This window comes from Pelodiscus sinensis, chromosome 14 (genome assembly GCF_052426305.1).
Source record: "Pelodiscus sinensis isolate ZL-2025 chromosome 14, ASM5242630v1, whole genome shotgun sequence".
Lineage (NCBI taxonomy): Eukaryota > Metazoa > Chordata > Testudines > Trionychidae > Pelodiscus > Pelodiscus sinensis.
Window position 1 is genome coordinate 16760208 of NC_143065.1, and position 22040 is coordinate 16782247.

At 43.8% G+C, this 22040-nt stretch overlaps 1 protein-coding gene and 1 non-coding gene across 2 annotated transcripts in view; both read left to right on the forward strand.

The window, feature by feature from the left end:
• The window catches only part of ADAM10 (ADAM metallopeptidase domain 10), a 122974-nt gene extending 112707 nt beyond the window's left edge, over positions 1-10267 (forward strand). Inside the window, exons 15-16 of the mRNA XM_006112456.5 lie at positions 6813-6939; positions 8018-10267. Of these exons, the coding sequence (XP_006112518.2) occupies positions 6813-6939; positions 8018-8112 (222 nt within the window). The 3' untranslated portion in view covers positions 8113-10267. The remainder of the gene's footprint in view (positions 1-6812; positions 6940-8017) is intronic.
• On the forward strand, positions 2627-2821 carry LOC112547593 (U2 spliceosomal RNA). Its single transcript, XR_003091358.2, has one exon. It is a non-coding gene; the product is annotated as a U2 spliceosomal RNA (small nuclear RNA).
• Positions 10268-22040: the final 11773 nt, after the last annotated feature.

Sequence of the window (22040 nt, forward strand, 5' to 3'; positions counted from 1 at the left end):
ACCACAGTGTGCCTGGAGGCATGGATCAGCTTCATATACAGCTGACTGGGTGCACATAGCTGCAGGCAGTTTTGTGGGAAAGGATGTGCTGGGATGCCCGGGGCCTCTGGTGCAGGGCAGAGTACAGCGAGAGAACACAGGGAAGTTATTGCGTTCTCTGAGTCCCCAGCTTCCTCTGGAAATCCCTGGTGTTGGGGCTGCCACTCCCACTACTGCCCCACCAAGAAAAAGGACACTGGGGAAATGCTAGAGCCTTCTCTCCCAGTCCACAACATCAGGATACTAGGCAGGGTTTCATTGTTGGGCACAGATATGGCGCCCAAGGGTGTTACTCCTCTATGGTCAGCAGGTCCCACTCAGCCGCTGCTGAAACTGATCAGCGGCTGATTCCAGGAAGCTGGGGGCAGAGCTGCTCTGCCCTAGGTTTCCTGTAGTCAGCTGCTGGTCAGTTTCAGCAGCGGCTGACTTAGGGACGCCTGGGGCAGAGCAGCTGGGGTGCTGCCGGGTTGGTCCCCGCAGCGCCGAGGTGCGGCGCTGCGGGGACCTACCCGGCAGCAGTGCCCCAACTGCTCTGTCCCAGGCATCCAGATTCAGCCGCTGTTGAAACTGATCAGCGGCTGACTACAGGAACCCCGGGGCAGAGCAGCTCTGCCTCGGGCTTCCTGTAGTCAGCCGCTGGTCAGTTTCAACAGCGGCTGAATCTGGATGCCAGTTCCGACTTATATACAAATTCAACTTAAGAATAAACCTACAGTCCCTATCTTGTACGTAACCCGGGGACTGCCTGTATAGGATAAAAGCACACAAGTCCAAATGTCACTACCTGTGATGCATTTTTCATGGCTGTGAATTTGGTAGGGTCCTACTCACACAGCTGTCTTCGGCATGGCTGAAGTAAGGCATTGGTGGCTGCCGTTCTGCTTGAGCCAGCCAAGTAGGATGTAGGATTGGGCCCCTCTTTGTTTTTTCCATGTGGTGTAGGTTTATAGCAGCATTTTGGCAGGTGACAGGGGAAGCTGTAGCCTGTCTTAAAAACGCTATGTAATAGGATGCCTGTAATACAGACAGCATGTATGTAATACTCAAAATGTAATCATTTCCTAATTGCATTAATGGTTAACTTTAACTGCTTCATAAGGTTTCTGAACTTTATCTACAAAGCTTGCTAGTGTTCATCAAGGACCAGACCAAAGAGTTGGCTGTTTAAAATAAGCCACCTTTAAAATAACTGCAGTCACAAGTAGGTAGTTTTCATTAACCGGCCAGGCACTATGTTAAACTTTGTATATATGGTGAAACACAAGACAGATAACCCACTTTTAAGAAATTAGATACTTAAACATGAATTTCAATGTGTTTCCTCTGGCTTAATTTTCATTTGAACAAAAAAGTTCCATTTACACCAAATCAAAAGCAGTAGTCGTAGTCAAAATATATAGTACTGAGAAATGTGTTAGGTAAAATATTACATTTACTATTGGCTATACCAAATAAATAAGTCTCATGAATTTTCATAGAAATAGTCATGCAGATTTTAAATGTATGCAGTAAGTCTAGAAATAATATGTATGGATAAGGAATGTAATAAATGTCAGCCTCATTCAGATGCCATACAAAAACTACCAAATGAAAATTGTTAAACTGCAAACTAAAGTATTCAAAAAGTTAACAGCTGCCTGTGTAACCTTAATTTTGCCCCTTTGTGCCTATGCTTTATTATGCAGTTTTTAATTACATCATTGCATGCTATCGTTTTTCACATTTCAAGTGTTGTTGCTTACAAAACCTTCTCATTCACCTCCCGGTATGTTAGAGGCCTATGAAAAAATACCGTGTGATTATGTAATTACTGTCATAAAGAAGAAATGGAGTGGGGGCTGAATTAAAGTTGCACAATAAATCTGGCATTTCTTAAGTTAGGAATGCTTCAAACTGTAACAAGGTTTTTAAGGTAGGTTATATGGCATTTTTTTTAAAAGCTCTGACATACATATTTTGCTGTGCCACACCAGAATGTTGGGAATTGGGGTTCCTATGTTCTGTTCCCTAATCTGGGAGTGGAGAAATCCCTTCAATTTGATCAGAGGACGGAAAGAGAACTTGTAGCTGGTGGTGGTTTCTCAGTTTGCTTTTTGTTTACAGAATGCTAACAGTTGTGCATGCCTATACCCTTCAGGCCCTGCCAAAGGGTTAGTGGGGCCCTGGGCCCATCAGCCAGCCAGCCAGGCAGCAGCAGCAAGAAGAGGGGTGGGGTTTCATGATAGGCAAGGAGACAGACAGCAGCAAGCTAGCCAAGGGCTAAGCGGGGGGCAGGATCTCAGCCTATCCTTGCAGACGGAAGGAGTGTCAGATGGGCCGTTGTGATACGCCAAACGAAGGATGGAGCAGGAGGTGGGGCTATGCACATGAGCACTGCTGGCCTGCCAGCTGAGCTGTCCCCTCCAGGCAGCACTGCCCCCTAGGGGCTGGGGTCAGGGGTGGCCGTTGCATGCTTCTAGCGCCTGTTGGCCGGGCGTCATTCCCGGGTGGCCGTGGCACTGCAGAGAGGGGTGGAGTGGCGCTGCTGGGCAGTTTTGTACCATGAAGAGCCAAGGGGGGACCTGGTGCTCGGGAGCCGAGCCCAGGTATCGCTTCTTGGCCTCTTGAAGGCTAGGATCAAGTGTAGTGTCTGTTCTTATCCGTTTAATTGCTGTTAGGATGTGAAATGGATGATAACGATGTGAAATGGATTTTTTGCGGCAGGGGCTGGAAGAGGAGCTTGCTCCATCCGCTCCGCACATTGGCCCAGTATTGTAGCATCTCTGGGAGTGGTGCATCTCCCCTCGGAGACTACAGTGCGGTTTGAAAAAAGAGTCAAGAGATTGGGGGTGAAAACTCTACCTCCTATGAGCGTGTTTGTTTCTCTGTTGTAAGTTCCAGCCCCAATACCTGTGCCCTGCCTTCCCTAAGAGCTTGACTGGCTGTCAAGCAGCGAGGTGAGCGCTCCGGCGCCGGCTGCTGTTGTTGCCCTGGGGAAACACCGGGAGAGTCAGAGAAGGAGGCGGGGGCACGTGGGGAAACAGGTGGGTGTGCCTTAAAAAAACAATTCGTCAAGTGGGGTAGGTGGGGGTGGGCGAGATGCTGCATTCAGGGGGGCGGGCATGGGATTCCGTTGCTTCATTCTTGGGCAGCCCACTTCTCTGTTGCTTGCCTCTGGCCTTTGTGTCCTCCACAACAGTGGGCAGTGCCTGGTCTGGCTCTTTTTCCTTTGCAAGCCTTTAGCATTCATTGCCTGTGTCCCACCAGTGGAGCTGCGTTCCAGATCAGAGGTGTTAGGAGGCCATGGCTGCTCCTCCTTTCCCTGGCAGAAAAAAGTGGGCAAGCAAAGGGGCAGGGTCTTGAGGCAGGCGGAAGGAGAGCAGAGAGGCAGGCAGGCAGTGGCAAGCTGAGGGCAGGGTTTGATGTCACGCAAAAGGAGGCGAAGAAGCAGGGGAGACAGATACCAGCCAGCTAGCCAGGGCCAAGCAGGAGGGTGAGGTCTTTTCCTGTCCTGGAAGGCGGAAGGAGCATCAGGCGGGTTGTTGTGATGTGCTGAACAGGGGGTGGATTAGGAGGCGGGGCTGTGCATTTGAGCACTGGCTTGCCAGCTGAGCTAGGCCACTGGGGTGAGCAGGTGGGCGCTGGGCAGTGCGGGGTCCTGAAGGTGCGGGGCTCAAGGTGCTCGCCTTGCCCTAAGGCAGGGCTTACCATCCTTGAAACATGCAACTCTATGTAAGACGACATGACAGAAAGCACATAGATTTGTTGCTAACTAGATAAGTCTTTGGTTAGCTATATTAGAGATGTATACTCTATTGTTACTTCTGAATCTTTGCGGTCTCAGATCCTCCATTGCCCTTTGTTGGGCAAAAAATTTGCCTCCCTCCAAATGTTAAGGATATGAAAGCTTGCTTAATATAGGTTACGAAGCAAAAATAAAGACCATTAAGGAAAGACAAGGCTAGAACTCAGTCTTCTGTCTTCCAGCCCAGTGCCTTTTACCCAGTTTAAAAATTATCTTAAGAATAAGGAAGAGAGAGGAAGCAGCCTGTGTTTCAGTTGAAAGGCTTACTCTGTTCTTATCATAGACATGTAATGCAGGAGATTCACTGGGAGCATACGCAGTGCCGAAGAGAAAATAAGGGACAAACTGGGATGAAACTCTATATGCAAACTCTCTGCATATTATAAGATTGCCAAATATGTCTGTTTGGAGAGGTATCGTTCACTAACAGTCTCAGACTTCCTCTCTGCCATGTAACAAATTCCTAATCTGAATCTTTGAGGTTTGAGAGCTGTCTTTAAATATGCCAGAATTTAACATAGACAGAAATACTAGTTTCATGAGCTGATTTATTGAAAATGGATGAATCAGTTTTGCTTACTTACAAAACCCTCCCTTGTATGGCAGACAAAGCATGGAGTTTGTCTAAGCTAAATAACAGTAAACAACGTTATAATAGGTGTTAGACAACTTTAACTATAGTCTTTGCTCCTGCTGACCACCAGTTGGGACCCCCCTGGATATTAATAGCTTAGTTGAGTAAAGACACTGTTGAAACCTGTGGGTGTGTACCCAGCTTTATAACATCCACAGCTCTCTCTCTGGCCCAAGCAGTACTTCCCCACTCTACACTGCTATTTTTAGTAGTGTGGTCTCCCACCAGTGAAGCCTTTCCCTGTCACAGGAAAAGACTCCTGGGCTACGTCTACACTCGCAGCTTCTTCCGCAAGAAATATGCAAATGAGGCTAAGCGTGGAATATTGCCGAGCCTCATTAGCATACCTAGTAAGCCGCCATATTTGCAGAAGAGGCTCTTGCGCCAGAAGGAGCTGTCTACACTGCCCCTTCTTGCGCATGAAAAAGCCTCTTGCGCAATGCCATTATTCCTGAAAATAATCAGTGTAGCAGCATTGCGCAAGAGGGTTTTTCTTGCGCAAGAAGGGGGAATGTAGACCGCTCCATCTGGCGCAAGAGCCTCTTCTGCAAAAATGGTGGCTCATTAAGAATGCAAATGAGGCTTAGCCTCATTTGCATATTTCTCACGCAAGAAGGTGCAAGTGTAGACATAGCCCTACAGCAAGGGGCAGTGCAGAAAGGCTCCATCAGCACACCACTTCTGGTGCTTTCTCACTGCTGTGGGGGAAGGTTTTGGTAGTGAGATGCAGCAGTCCTGGGGAAAGATTCCAGCAGTTCCCTGCTGCTTCCCCTCCTCCCAGAGCCTTTCACTGACATGTGGCTACATAACAATGTGAACACCACTTGCTTTTTCTTACAGCTTGTAGCTACATATGCCCTGTGTCGGGGTGGGCAATAAATTGGCGTTGTGTTGCCAGGGTTAGTCCCTTATCGACCAGCGCTGCTGTATTTTCTCGCTCTTCCACAGGTATGGGCTATTGCAGCTCCTGTTGGCTGTAGATCACTGTTCTGACCAACGGTAGTGGTGGGAAGCAGTGTGGACTGCGACATCACTTCCCATAGCCCCTATTTGCAGCTCCCATTGGCTGCAGATTGCTGTTCCCAGCAATCACCTGTATCTGTGGAGATGCAGGTAAACATAGTGCTGCTGGCCCGCCAGGGGCTAACCATGGGGAACTGGATCCAGACCTCAGACCAGTATTTGTCTACTCCTGACCTATGTGCTGCCACTCTGGTGTGGAGCATAGATGTAGACTAAGAATACTACACTTGATTAACTCAACAGGTCAGCGGTACCATAAAAGGATCTTACAACTCACTAAAATGAATTTCTCTGTTTTCACTTTTTCCTCCATAAGCCTCCAATAAACTAAAATGTTTACAGTATGTCATGAAAGTAATGCATCCTAGCCAGTGTTGGGTCAAAGTGGAGGTAGGTGAAATGAATTTGAGAGTCAAGTACTTCTCCCTGAAAGCCCTACCATTAGTCCTTCTCTAGTGGCAGTAGGGGAGCAAGAAACTAGGCTAACTGTGAGAGTTATAGTGTCATAAAGGAAGTGTATCCGATTAGTATTTCTCATTCTAGGTCTCATGTATGTTTCCTGGACACAGCTCTGCTGTGTGAGGAAAACAAATCCTATAATTTTTGTGGGGAGGGAGAGTGGATGGAGAACTTGTTTTCAAATCTTCCCTTTCTTTCTATGGACTATGTTTTTGTGTGTTCTGCTTCGAATATGTTTACTTTCATTGCAACAGCATTTATGAATCAATTTCTGCAGTCCTCTATTAAGTTTTGTCACTTTTTCATTAGTTGTAGCTGAATTTTCCTTTATGGCTATTTTTTATTACTTTTTGCATGCAAAGTAAAGGCCAGACTGTCAGCTAAGAGCTGTGAAAAATACACAGATTCTTACATTGTTGCTGCATTGCCCCAAGGTGCAGTATAGTAATTTAATACATAGTCCTTTTCTTTTGATCTTTATTACAGTCTGTGAATTGATTTACTCATTGCCCTGGAATATGTCTGGCAAATCCCTGGGAGTTACTGGCTTTTATAGATAGCTGGCACTAGAAGATTTGTGACTTCTATAAATTTTTCTATAATAAAATAGTTATAGTATTAATCATTAAGTGAAACAACGATAGAGCTCGGAAAAGCCATTATCAAGTTGGGAAACTTTAATATCTATGTTTACTCAGATTAGATGCAATAAATACCTAACAATGATAAATGGATTATTATATTAGTGGCATTAATGCATTTATCTATTTTTTTATTTTTGTTAGTATGTTTCATTATATGGGAAACATTGCCAAATTCACCAAATAAGTGTACTATCTTTATTTTAAATCTTGCTGTATAATGTGTTTTTAGGCTCACTGGTGGGCAGTACTTCTTATGGGAATTGCTCTGATCATGTTAATGGCTGGATTCATTAAAATATGCAGTGTTCATACTCCAAGCAGTAATCCAAAGTTGCCTCCTCCTAAACCACTCCCAGGTAAGTACTTAAGTGATTTACCACAGAAAAGTAAGAAGGTAGAGCCTTTTTTCTCAACTATATTGCCTTGCCTTTTTAGTGTTGGGACTGTAGCGCCAGTTCTGTAGTTCATAGTCTGGCTACTGTGTGCTTTTTTTCATGCCAACATAACATTAAAGAACTATTTCTGACATTTGGTCTACTAGACATAGAGAAAATTACATCTCACTTCCTCTTAGTCAAAATACGGATTATAAACACATGGGCTGTGTCTACATTGGCACCCCTTTCCGGAAAAGGGATGCTAATGAGACCAGTCGGAATTGCAAATGCCGCGGGGGATTTAAATATACCCCGTGGCATTTGCATGAACATGGCTGCTGCTTTTTTCCGGCTCAGGGATTTTGCCAGAGAAAAGCGCCAGTCTAGACGGGATCTTGTGGAAAATAAGCCCTTTTCTGGAAGATCCCTTATTCCTACTTGAACCGTTTTCTTTGGGCTTATTTGAAAGGTTTTCTTTGGTCTTATTTATTCCTTGAAAGTAGGAATAAGGGATCTTCCGGAAAAGGGCTTATTTTCCGCAAGATCCCGTCTTATTTTCCGCAAGATCCCGTCTAGACTGGCGCTTTTCTCCGGCAAAACCCCGAGCTGGAAAAAAAACGGCAGCCATGTTCATGCAAATGCCACGGGGGATATTTAAATCCCCCGCGGCATTTGCAATTCCGACTGGTCTCATTAGCATCCCTTTTCCGGAAAGGGGTGCCAATGTAGACACAGCCATGGAGCATGTAGAAAGTATAACTTTTGTTGCAATTACTAACTCAGATATCCTTTTAATCTGTCTCCCTATACCACCTTTGTCAGAAAAATCGTATGTAGCAGTTTATTTTCAATTTACTACATGTTCATACCATTTAGCTTGTTGTCAGACTTTTCTTATTTTAAAGATTGTGCTTTTTTGCAAGCTTGAAAATACCCTGTCATATGTAATTTGTCTGCCCACAGTGGTACTTCATTTTCCTGCAATAATTCTTTTAAAAAAATGCATTCTTTGATTCCCACCCCCCAACAGTTCATATTTTTTCTCTGTTTACAACAGGCACTTTAAAGAGGAGGAGACCACCACAAACAACTCAACCACCACCACGTCAGAGGCCCCGGGAGAGTTATCAGATGGGACACATGAGACGTTAAATACAGATTTTTGCCTTGGTTCTTCCTAGTGCCTACAATGGGAAACTTCACTCCAAAGAAAACCTATAAAGTCACTGTCCCCAGTCTAACTCTCAAACAAAAATAGAAGAAAAAAGGCAAGATGTTAAGTCCTTAAACAAGTGGAGGAATTTAATTTTTAATTATTGGACCTTCCAGCTCAAAAAGAAGAGAGATGATTTTCTTAGATATTTTTAATCTAATGGCACAAAAGTCTTATCGTGTTTTTTTTCCCCTTTTCTGCTCTTCATTGCTGCATTTTCTTCACTTGCAGGCAAACGTGGCTCTAGTAAAACTTTTATTCACAAATTGAAAATATTTGTATATATTTTTCAACTGGCAATCAAGGCTAGGAAGCTAGACCACCTCAACATTGGAAACATAACCTGCCAATGTATATACATTGTTATATGCAAACATGTATTTCTAATGTACACGCGTACTTCTGTGTGCAATTGTAAACAAAAGATTTGCAATATGGATGTTTCTTTGTATTATAAAACTTTTCCGCTGTTAATGAAGAAATTGTTTAATTGACATACTCAGGATAATAGAAGATGGAAGTGTATAATGGTCAAGGATTCTGTAATGCTTTATACAGCAGTTTTGAATCAATTCAAACTTTTTATTAGAATCAGAGTTGGTTCAAGTACTCATTTCATCTTTTATCAAACAGCTGCTAAGACATAGCACACAAGTTTGAAATGCTCTGTTGAGAATACATGCAACAAGAGCTGTGCATACTTTGCATATGCCAGAATGTTTCAAATTTACATTTTATATAAATCTGATTTCTTGTAGTTCATCATTAAGTATTTTTAATTTTTGTCTGATTATTTTGTTAATGAAGAGTTGGATAACATATTTCCATGATTTAGTAGAGAAATATGCCTGTTATACAAATCGTTTAAGGACTGCAACCAATTTATTGGGGTTGTTCAGATATTCATAGTACGATAATTATGTTCATGATTCTGAGGGAAGTAAGTGGGAAGGATGAAAAGCTGTAGTTTCTATTTTAATTTATCAAATATCTAGATAACCTTTCAGCATAATAGTGTTAATGGATAACCACTAAAATACAGTAATATTACAGCTACTGTAACTAAGTTAAAATTGTAGTTAGGCCAACTGATTTTCCCTTAAATATTTTATAATAGAGAAGTTTGAACAGCACAATGTCCCATTCCAAAGTTTTTATTGCGAATGTAAATAATTGGCATTTTTTAAAAAGAAAACTAAAGCGTTTAATTACTTTAACATGCTTCCTGCTATGTAGAAATGAAAGGGGCATTAAAAAATTTAAGCTTGTGACACTTTTATTGTTTTCCAAAAGCTCCAAGCTAATTAAAGGCAAATGGCTATAATTTTCCTGGCTTTGCTTAGGAGAAAATTTACTAAGAGTTGGACAGTCTTTCCTTTTTTTTTTTTTTTTTTTTTTTAAGAGTATAAAGTTTACACAATCATTCTCATAATGTGACGCAAGCCAGCATGGCCAAAAATATTACAGAATATAATGGGATCTCTTCCTTGTAAACTTGTACAGTATATGGTGACTTTTTTCAAAATACAGCTTTTTGTACATGGTTTAGAGACAAATTTTGTACATTGAATCCCATAGACTATAAATAATTCCAAGCAATCTTACTAAGTTAGAAATGTCCTGTAGTTGCTTTTAAATCATTTTAAATACATTTGTTTTCAGATTGTGTAAAGATTGGAAGTGGGTTTGCATTTCTAAAATGGAAACTTTTATTCAGGAAGAATTCTTAGTAAGTTCATGGGTGTTATGTTTGGGACATGTAAATTTTTTGCTTGTAGTGTTAACCTGTGGTGGGGATATAGCAGATACATGCTGCCCTATTTTATTTTAAGTCTAAGTTAAATGTTTTCTGAAAAGAGACATGTGCACTGAACTCTCCACTGCAAGACAAGATGTGGTAAAACAAAAGAGATCAAGACAAATGAGATCTAATACTACTGTCAATTTAATGTCCACTGTGTTTTATACAGTATCTTTTTTTGTTCACTTTGGAAATTTTTACTAAAATTGCAAAAAATAAAGTATTGTGCAAAGATATGTATGGGTTTTTTTGAAACTTGAAATGCATTAATAAATAGACTTGATATAATTATCTTCAAGGTTCACTTGCTTTTTAAAATCAAAGAAAAAGAAGTATATAAATGCTGTTTCCTCCTAAGTTTTCTGTCTTTCACCACAGACTCTTATAACAAGAATAATTGCATTATGAAGACATAGTGATATCCACATCTCTAAATTTGAGCTTCATATGGTAAATAAGTGTACAATTTGTCCATGGAAACACTGTTTTTAAGAGAAAGCACTAAAATTGTCTTTATTCTGTTTTGTTTCTGATCAAAGCATTTAAAACACCTTCTCTGCTCTTTGAAAATAACTGTCAAAGAATATAAGAGAGATCTTGTAGCTTGATACTTTGAAATAAGTTCACTTAACATTTTATCTATGACAATTAATATAAAATTCACTGAAGACTCAACTAATGAATAATCAAAATATGCTGTACAAATGATTTTTACTGTTTATTAAAACCAGCAGCATAGGTGGCTTTTAATTTTTAGTGGACAAATCTTTGAAAATTGATGTTAACTGGTTATGTTGTTTGCTTAAACAAAGCACACAAGATCTTTTATAGGGGAAAAGGCAGTACGCCGCATTTATTGAGAATACAATGGTTGCATATGCTTTTTAATTACTTGTATACACAAACAACATACACACAAAGTCTCGCCAGACGATGTCATAGTTACCAGTCCAGAGTCTGTGTCAATCTAGTGGCCAGCTAAATTGAACACAGGGGGAAGCAGGGCCTTTGTCGGTCAATCGATCCGATTTGTTGGCAAGATGAACCCGAAGATCCATAGCAAAGCACCCTGCCTTTATAATCCTTTTCTTCGTTGAAATTAATGGATTCCGCTCTGTCAGCCTGTGATCAGAATGTTATCTCATATTGATGTTAATCATTCCCAAACATTTTTCGAAGGCTCATCCTGTAATCAGTTGTCTTTTGGGGGTGCCTGCTTGCTTTAAGGCTTGTCAGTCTGCCAATACCTCAATTCCTTCTTATTATGGGTACACACTGGTGATTATAGATGGCTGCTTTGACGCTGATATGTTTCTTTTTAGTCTGTCTTTTACAGTTTGTCTTCACCCTTCATTCTCCCCCTTTTCTCTTGACCCTTTGGCTCGAACGATGAACTTCACACCGTATCTTATTTATATAAACAGTCTTTTTCACAAAATCCTTCAAAAGTAAACAGTACTGTTTTATATTAAGCAAAAGCAAAATTAAAATTCACATAAAAGGCCCAGGCCTTCAATATTTCTAATCTCATTAACATAGACACAATGTAAAATCCTGTACTAAACTTTAAAACAAGAAAAATATAAAAGATATATCCTTAACTAAAAAATTTAACTAACTACAATATTAAATATAATTATATATGTTACCTTATAATACTACATTATTAAACCTAAGATAAAAAATACAAAAAGAATAAAACTTTTAGTTCCAATGGTTAGACAAAGATATATATATTAAAAGGCCTCTAGCCACACTTTTCATTCAAAGATTGTGCATATAAGGAATACGCGCTTGAAGCTTTTATTTCCCTAACTAAGCAATAGATCTCAGGAACTGCTGAGCAGGCTTTGATCAGCAGCTTGCTATAAGTACTGTTTTCATGATTTTGACATCACTACTTGCTCTAAGAATTAAATTGTACTATTCAGTGCAAAAAGAATTATTAGCTAACCAGTGGGAGTTCTGCACATCTGGAAGCCAAATAACCTTTTCAGGTGCCTAAATAGGAATATAGATGCCGAATTATGAAAAATGAGGGGAGTGGCTTAAATGCTTAAAATCCTGTTTTCTTTTAAATTAATCCTTGTAGACCTACAAATGTGGAAATGGCTTTATTTTTGGTAACTAATTTCCACAGGATATAGCTGTTAATTGAATTAGGTTGTCTTTGTACTTCTAAAACCATTTTATTCCTTAAACAGTTTTTTTTTCCCCTTTAGGGAGAATGTGTAGACAGAATGGCGCGAACATCTGAAGTGAAATCTCCATGTGATTTCCTTTAACATGACATTTTATCTAGTTAATGCAGCAGACTCTAAATCAATGACTCAGTCTTTTACATTACTTCTCCCAAGTTACATAAAGCAATGGAAAAAGTTTTAATTTTGAAGAAATGTGAATAGGTTACATTAGTTCACTTAAGGTGATTAAAAACACTTCAGGTATGTCTACACTTGCACCCTCTTTTGAGAGAGGGATGCAAATGAAGACATTTGAAATGGCAAATGAAGCCGGGATTTAAATATCTCACACTTCATTTGCATATTCGCATTATGGCGCTATTTCGAAATAGTGCTATTTCAAAATAACCCTTATTCCTCATACAATGAGGTTTATTTCAAGAGAAGGGTTTTCTCTTAAAATAACTGTCTTAGCAGCGTCTTTTTTTTTTAAATAGCGCCATAACACGAATATGAAAATGAAGCATGAAATCTGAAAATCCCAGCTTCATTTGTAATTTCAAATATCTTCATTTGTATCCCTCTCTCAAAAGAGGGTGCAAGTACCCTTAGACTCATAGAATACTAGAAATCGAAGGGACCTCGAGAGATCCAGTCCAGTCCCCTGCCCTCATAGCAGGACCAAGCACCATCTAGATCATCCCTGATAGATGTCTGTCTAACCTGTTCTTAAATATCTCCGGAGATGGAGATTGCACAATCTCCCTAGACAATTTATTCTAGTGTTTGACCAACCTGACAGTAAGGCAGTTTTTCCTAATGTCCAACCTAAACCTCCCTTGCTTCTTGTCCAAGCCTATTGCTTCTTGTCCTATCATCAGAGGCCAAGGAGAACAATTTTTCTCTCTACTTGTGACACTGTTTTAGATACCTGAAAACAGTTATCCTGTCCCCTTGCAGTCTACTCTTTTCTAAACTAAACAAACCCTATTCTTTCAGTCCCTCATAGCTCATGTTCTCTAGACTTTACTCATTCTTGTTGCTCTTCTCTGGACCTTCTCCAATTTCTCCTTATCTTGAAATGTGGTGCCAGAACTGGACACAATACTCCAACCTAAGCCTAATCAGCGCAGAGTAGAGTGGAAGAATGACTTCTTGTGTCTTGTTCACAACACTCCTGTTAATGTACCCCAGAATCATATTTGCTTTTTTTGCAACAGTGTCACACTGTTGACTTATATTTAGCTTGTGGTCCACTATGACCCCTAGATCTCTTTCTGCAGTACCCCTTCCTAGACAATCACTTCCCATTCTGTATGTGTGAAACTGATTGTTCCTTCCTAAGTGGAACACTTTGCATTTGTCCTTATTAAACTTCATCCTATTTATCTCAGACTGTTTCACCAGTTTGTCCAGATCATCTTGAATTATGACCTTATCTTCCAAAGCATTTGCAATCCCTCCCAGCTTGGTATCATCTGCCAATTTAATAAGCCTACTCTCTATGCCATCATCTAAATCGTTGATGAAGATATTGAATGAATCGGTCCCAAAACAGACCCCCACAGAACTCCACTTGTTATAGCCTTCCACCATTATTAACTACTTTGGGAAAAGTTAAGCAGCACCCACTTTATAGTAGCTCCATCTACGTTATTTGCCTTGTTTATTGATAAGATCATGCGAGACTATCAAATGCCTTACTAAAGTCTAGGAATACCATGTCCACTGCTTCTCCCTTATCCATAAGCCTTGATATCCTATCTAAGATAGCTGTCAGATTGGCTTCTATATATGTAAAATGTAATTATTTTGAGATGGTTTGATTCCAAGCGCTAAGTTTAAGTGTTTGGAGACAGCAATAATCTGAGTGAACAAAAGGTGAGGCAGTACTAACAAATATTCAGGAATGACAATGGCAACTTTAAATGGTACTAAGATCTATGAGCTAAATGTTTCAGCTTCTATTAGAATAGATACACTTGCAGTGCAAGCAGTGCTGGTTATACAAGATCAGCTTGTCTTTCAAATCTGTTGACACTAGATATTTAGAGACCTTGATTTGTAAGAAAAGGGAATCGGGAGAAAGGAGAGTAAATGTTGTTGCTGCATATTTGCTGATCACATGCATTGTTAAAACTTATATATTGATTTTGCTTTTAACTTTTTTTTTTTAGCTGACAATTTTAGAGAATCTTGAAAGATGTATTATCTAGTACAGTGGTGGGCAACCTGTGGGCCGCTGCGGTCCACTGGGGCTAAACCTCTGGCCCACAGACCCTCTGGCTTCTCCTCCCCCCCACATGTGTTTCTTGCACACTAGAATATTGGAGCCCCCCCACTTCCTGCTCTTCCCTCACACCCTCCAAGTACTTTTGGGGGAGTTGTGAATTGCCTGATTCGTGGTGTTCTAGCTCTGAGAGGGAAGGGGAGAAGCGGAGACAGAGCATGAATCAGGTGACTTGCCCACTCTGAAACTGCTGGGAAGGAGGAGAAGAAGGTAAATGTGGGGCTCTGGTGCCCCAGTGCACAAGAGGGGGTTTTGGGGCCACAGGTAGAACCCTAGTGAGCTGTAGCTGCTATGGCACAGAGAAGGAAGGCCACTGATGCAGCCCACCCACCTTTCTGGTTGGCCATCCCGGTTCTAGTGAGATCCAAGTTAGCTATAACTTCTTCATCGGACAATTTCTCTCTAAGACATCAAGTGGTCATAAGATTTTCCTGATGCTTAGACTTCAGCAGCCTCCATACAAATTTTGATACTATCCACCTTTTCTTCACTCATAGGCACCTGTGCCAAACTTGGTTTTGCTAAAGTTAAGCCTTATGTTTACATTTAGATAAACTTAAAAACAGCAAATGATCTGGTAGCATTTTATAGACTAACAAAACATGTAGATGTTACGAGCTTTCGTGTGCATGGCCCACTTCTTCAAATGACTGGAGTTTTGAGTTAGGATGAGCAGACCCAAAATAAATAGGGGAGAAGGGGGGGCAGAGGAAAAAAGGAGGAGGGGGTGGGAAAACAAGTAGCAGAGGGTATGGAAATATCAAAGGGAAAAAGAGGAAGGCAGAAGTGGGAATCAGTAAGCACCTGAAGATTGGGTAGTTAAAATAAAGCAGATAAGAATCAAAGGCAATAACAGGAATCTATGCAAAGAGCTGTTAGCACCTTCAGTGAATGTTAGGTTGATAGTGTCCCAACCATCCCTCATCACGATTGAGGACATTAACATGAGAATTGAACTTGCAGATGAATTGTAATTCCAATGCCTCTCTGTGTATTTGGCTAGTAGAATTGGTTTGTGATAAGACAGCCACTAGAAGATCTTTTAAACAGTGATTAGGTAGATTAAAGTGTTCCCAACAGGTTTCTGTATGTTCCCTTTACGTATATCTGATTTATGTCCATTGATTCTTTTCCATAGGGACTGTCTAGTTTGTCCAATATATATATAGCAGTGGGGCACAGATCTTGATGGCATAGATCAAATTACTGGATGTGCAATGAAAAGACCTTTTGATTTGGTAGCTTATGTTGTTGGCTTCAGTGATGAATTCATTTGTATAGATATGTGGGCAGAGTTGGCACTGTAGCTGGTTGCAGGGCTGGGTTCCTGGATGCTTATGATGTGGTTGTGTGGCATGGTTACTGGAAAGAATTCATTTCAGGCTGGGCAGTTGTCTATAAGCGAGAAGAGGCTTTTTTCCCCCAAGGCTTCTGAGAGTGAGGGATTGTTTTCCAAAACGGGTTGTAGATTGTGTATAAAGCGTTGGAGGGGTTTGAGCTGTGGACTATATGTAATAAGTGGAATTCTGTTGTTTTCTCTTTTGGGTCTGTCTTGAAGTAGTTCATATCTGGGTACTTTTTTGGCTCTGTCAATCTGTTTTTTCACTTCTCCAGGTGGGTATTTCAGTTTTAGGAATGCTCTGTAAAGATCCTGTAGGTGTCTCTGGAATCGGAGCAAATCCGGTTGTATCTTAGTGCTTGGCTTTATTAGATCAAGAAATGTGTCTGGGATGGAAGCTGGAGGCATGAAGGTAAATGTAGCTGTTGGTGGGTTTCTGGTATAGGGTGGTGGAAATTTGTCCATTATTTAACTACTGTAGTGTCCAGGAAGTGGATTTCTCATGTGGACTAGTCCAGGCTGAAGTTGATGGTGGGGTGGAAGTTGTTGAAAGCCTTGTGAAATTCTTCAAGCTTAAAGACATGCCTGATTTTTAAAGGTATTGTGCACCCACAAGTCCCTGAAAATAGCTGTATAAATGAGGATTTGGGATGCCAAACTTTACAAAAACAAGTTTGAAAATACTGGCTCAGGTATATAGATACCTTGGACACTAATCCTAAAATCATCTGTTTATAGTTAATTCTCCCTGGTGGCTTTTCTGGCTAATTTGTTCCTTAATATGGGTGCTTGACAGACCCAAACAAGTGGGCTGACACACTCTAATGGAGGGCAGAGATGCAGCGGGCTGGGTAAATAATATTCTCTTCCCCAAATAAATTCCCGGAGACTGCTGCCAAGCAATTAAGGCAGGCAGACACCTGAGGTTAGTTAATAGTTGCCTGAAGGAGCAGGCTAATCAAACACCTGTAGCCAATTAAAGCCTGGTTGTGGGCGGGGGAGGAATGAAAATGACAGACTGGATGGAGGAAGTGGGGTACCGAACAGGAGAGTGTTATTGGGAGGGATCTTTTGGGTAAGTGCCCAGGGAAAAAGCTGCTAGGTTAGAAGTGAAAACAACCCTATCTGTTGCTGCTGCTGCCTTAGGGTTCCTGGGCCAGAACCTGGAGTTGTCGGTAGGCTTGGGTTTTCCCCCAAACCTCCCCCATGCCAACACAGAGATTGCCCCTGAAAAGGGAGACTAGAACTATAGAGGGGTTTTCACCCTAAAACCATGAACTAGCCTCTGCTGAGTGTGGCTCTGTAAGCTGTGATCCCTGCCTCTAGTAAAGGGAAAGAGGTCATGTGGAGGGCCACAGCAAGACTCTGAGGTAAACACTACCCGCCAGTGGGCCACAGCTGGAGCTTTGCTACAGTGCCTTTCATCATAGGAAGTAGTAAAATGTCTGTGATTTCAGCTTGGTACAGGTATGTCTGTTCTTGCCTTGGTCCTTTGCTCTAAAAGCAAGAGCAGTTCTGTATCCTCTGAGTATAAACATTAATCCAGCATTCATGGAAGCTAGAAGGAATACTGGATGCCTTTAATTATCATAACTTTCTGCTTTGATAGAAGCAAGTCCTAAACAAATGGATATGAGGCACATCAGACTTAGTGCTCAGTATCCTCACAAACAGCTTTATCAACCACTGCTGGAATGGCTCTGTAGCCCAGTTACACCAGCCACTGCTGAAATGGCTCATGCAGCTGACCCTGGGGATCACCTGAGTGGTAGACCTGTGGGTGATGGGAGCAGCCACAGCTCAGCAGGTCTAAGCAACAGTTTCAGGGAAGTTAGAGCAGCAGCTGGTCCTGGGGCTCCTTACCAGAGGTGGCCAGAACAGACACGGGGCCCTCAAGGCTGCTCCGCCCCCCTCCCCCCCCCCCCCCCCCAGGGTTCAGCCAGGAGTATATATTATACAAGTCTTAGGTCATGGACAAGAAACAAGCTATGACTTTTAGTAAAAATACCCAAGATTAAATTGTAGCCTTAATCGTGGTGCAGAGGCAGAATGGAAGGCAGAGTATGATCCTTCCACTGTCAGCAATGACTGGCCAAACCACAGTTTAGTGCAGGGGGGGCACTTTATGAACTTTGGTTCATGGTTGCATGCTAGCTCCACCTCTCCCCCCCCCCCCACCCGCCCCAGAAGGGTCAGAGCCTCAGATGGAAGGGGCAGTTCCCTCTGAGCACCATGTGCCCCTGGTGGGGGGGGGGGGGGAGACTTCAAAGGCTCCCCCAAGCCACCTGGGGGCAGGGGAGTGCATGAAGACATTTCCTGTTCAAAATGGCTAGTGGCTCCCTCTAGGGGCTGCACATCCCTGGTAGGAGAGGGAGCTGCCTTTGATCATCAAATGACTTTGTGCTCTTTCCTCACCCCCAAGTCTCGGGTTGGCCTAGGGCGGGGGATCAGTAGGGTGGCTGCAGGCTGGATCAAATGGCTTGGCAGGTTGGATACAAGGTACTTGGGGTAACAGTTTCAAAAGTGATTAAATCCCATTTTTTTCAAACGTAAGCATGGGTTGTGTACCCTGTTGGGGTTATGTGCACCACAGGGATGTGATTTCCAAAGCACCCTGCTTGGAGGCAGATTTCCCTCTGGCCCAACTGTTCCATGGCACCAGGCCCAAACTCAGAAGGACTCCATATCTGCTGTGCTATGCAGTGGGAGCCTGGAGGGCATCATGGGATGGGAGCTGAGAGCCCAAGATACCTTGGGAACTGTAGTTCCTTGGCCTGGTCCCTGCCTAAGGAACTGGCCTCAGAGCAGGGAGGGGACTACATTTCCCAGCATTCCCTGGGCTGCTAGCAACAGAAAAGGGAGGGGGAGTGAGTGGGGAAAGCTGAGAGCCTTACACAGCACTTGCTGTGAGTGGTGAGCTGACTTCTAAAAGGGCGTGGTGCGATGAATGGGGAATATGTGTGCACAGGAGAGAAGGAGGCTTTGGTCCACATCTCACCCTCAGAAGCCTTCACCAGATTGGATTAGGGACTCTAGTGGCATCTGTTTGCCACCCCTCACCATAGGCGTGCACAGCACATTTCATTAGGGTGTGCACCCAAAGAATTTTTTTTAAATGTACGTCTGGCTCCTCCCCGCCCCCCTCCCAGCCAGTATTTTTTCCCAGGGTGGGCTCTGAGCAGCGGGCCCCCACCATATGGGAGCTCCTGAGCCCGGCCACCAGCAGCCCAGCTCGGGGCCGAGCCCAGCGTGCACAGAGCGGCTGCTGCAGCTCTGCCTCCAGTGTGGTGTGGCCCGGTCAGTGGCGAGACCCTGGGCTGCGGAGCCCCGGCACTGAGGGGGCAGCTCTAGGGCTCAGGGCGCACGATGGGCCACCGGGGAGCAGGTGGGCGAGTGGTCCTGGTGAGGCAGGGAGCCTGGCCGGCCCTTCCCCCTTTGAGCAGCTCCACTCTGCCGTCTCCAGAGCCACACTGGGGACGGTGGCTGGCAGTGGGGCTATGTCTAGACTGGCATGATTTTCCGCAAATGCTTTTAACGGAAAAGTTTTTCTGTTAAAAGCATTTGCAAAAAAGAGCATCTAGATTGGCACAGACGCTTTTGCGCAAAAGCATTTTTTGCGGAAAAGCGTCCATGCCAATCTAGATGCAGTTTTGCGCAAGAAAGCCCCGATCGCCATTTTCACCATCGGGGCTTTTTTGTGCAAAACAGTTTTTAGCTGTCTACACTGGCCCTCTTGTGCAAATACATTTGCACAAGAGGGCTTTTTCCCGAACGGGTGCAGCATAGTATTTGCGCAAGAACACTGACAATCTTACATGAGATCGTCGGTGTTCTTGCGCAAATTCAAGCGGCCATTGTAGAGAGTTGGCAAGTTTTTCCGCAAAAGCAATTGAATGAATGCTGCTCAGCTGGGCCCCGGCGGGGGAGCAAGCGGAGGCAAGTGGCCGTTTGGGGTCCGTGAGGAGCACGGGACCCCAAACAGCTGCTTGCCGCCGCTTGCTTCCCCTCTGGGGCCTAGCTGAGTGGCGCTCACGCTGAGCTGCTCAGCTGGGCCCCAGACAGAGGGAAAGGGGGGCGGGGCGCTGAGTGCTGTCATATGTCACTGCCCCCCCTTCCCCTCCTGCCGTGGCGCTGAGTGCTATGCCCCTCAGCCGGACCCCAGCGGGGGAGAGGAAGGAGGGGCGGTGATGTACAAGCGTCCGCCTGTACACGAGGAGGAGGCAGCGGCAAGGCACTGGAACAGGACAGTCCTGCAGGGTGGGGCGGGTCCGAGCTGTGCACAGAGGTGGGGCAGCCACAGTGGGGGTGGAGCGGCCAAAGCTGCGTGCCCCCAGAAACCTGTCCCCACTGGCAAGCCCCAATGGGAGCTGCCTACGGGTTCTGCAGGGGGCGGGGGAGCAGAACTTTTTCGCAGCACCCCGAGTTCCACTTCACGGAACCTCAGGGTTCCACGGAGCACCATTTGGGAAACATTGCCTTAGAGGATGTGCAGATATATGTGCCTCGGATGTGGTGGCTTATGTGGTTAACTCCTGTGATGGTGTCACTAATATAGATGTGTAGACAGATTTGGCAGTGTGGTTGGTCCCTAGGTGAATGTATCTGAGGTGTGATGAGTGGCTGCTGGGAAGGATTTGCTTCCAGTTATGGGGTTTTTGTAGGAGAGGATCAGCCTGTCTCCCAAGGCCTGTGAGATTGAGGGATCGTTTTCCAGGAGAGGTTGTGGATTATCAATGATGTGCTGGAGGGTTTAAGCTGGGGGCTGTAGGTGATGACCAATCATGTTCTGTTATTTTCTGGATCCAGATATCCTCCAATCACACAAATTGAAAATTGTCCCACTTTATTGCAGTTCTGTAACCATGCAGGAATAAATCCTGTGTTCCATGCACATCCAATATTCCTACTAAATTCAGAAGTGCCTGCCTTTGTAGCCATAGTACAGTATCTGGTATTTTCAGCCCTTGTAATTTAAACAGGTTTAATTTAGTAATTGGCCTCTGCCTTTTAGAAAAAGATAAGTGCTGCATGAGGTGTTGATTATTCACTAGGTAATGTGAAACCCTCCTATTACCATAATAAACCAGTGCAGCATAAAATGCACTTTGCTCCTGTGAAAAGATTCGCTTCAGCAGGCTTTGAGCGGAACTGGTTATACACGGGGTAATTCCTCTGTCTCCGCAGGATCCCATGCTCCTAGAGGAGGGGGATAGTGTGAACTGGTTGCAGAGCTGCTGCTCAGGGATTTGGGAATCCAGACTCCAAAATCATTCCAGCTGCACTTTCTGCATGACTGTGCTAGCTAAATGGTGTGTGGGAATTGGGGGCCCCTGATACAGGTGATGGGCATCTCAGGTACTTGGCCAGAGAGAAGCACTGAACTTCAGAGTCTGCAGCTGCTTCAGGCCAGCACTGAGGATTTAGAGTCCCAAGTGCCGCCTTTGCAAGGTTCAAGCCTGCTCAGCCTTGGAATTGCCACTCTCCTGTGGCTAGTAACTGCAGTTGTCCAACCCTGGCCTCTGGCAATTAGACCCACAGCTCTAGCCGGAGATGCTGCAGGTGGCTCTGAGTACCTGGGTCCATTAAGCTAGGAGCAGATGAAGAAACTGGAGTTATCCTCAAGGAACAGTGGTCACCAATAGGAAAGGGAACGGGGGGCGGGGGAAGAAGCCTCAGCAGGCTGGGGAACATGTCCAAGGTAAAAGGGAAACCAACATGGGGAGAGGTGGTGGTGACCAGCTACTAGACTAGCGTGTAGATGGGAAATGAAGTAGAAAGGTAGGTGACTTCAGGTTCTTAGGAGGTAATTGCTCATTGGAGGAAATAGTGTTTGCAAATGGCTCAAATGGCAGGATGGCTGCTAGGGAAGGGATTTGTCAGAACTGATCAGATAGCTTCTGGCTGTGGGACTTTGCTGAGCTGAGACCAGGGCCACATACAGTGACTGGTGAAATAGGGTGGTCCTGGAGACGTGGCTATAGAATGTCTGGATAAGGAAGGAGCTAAAATCTGAGGGGACATTTCCCCAATCACTATGTCACTTGCTCACTGTGGACACTGGTAAACCCCCGTGGGTGTACAGCACAATGAGAGAACCTGGGAGCTGAGGAAGCTGTGTACAGCAGTATATACAAGCTTTTAAGGGTGTGTGATCAAAATGAAAAATGCCTCAGACTCAATACCAGGCATACTATAGTTCTGTCACACCAGGCTCACACTCAGAAGGGCGTGATACACACTACATGGGAGCCCAC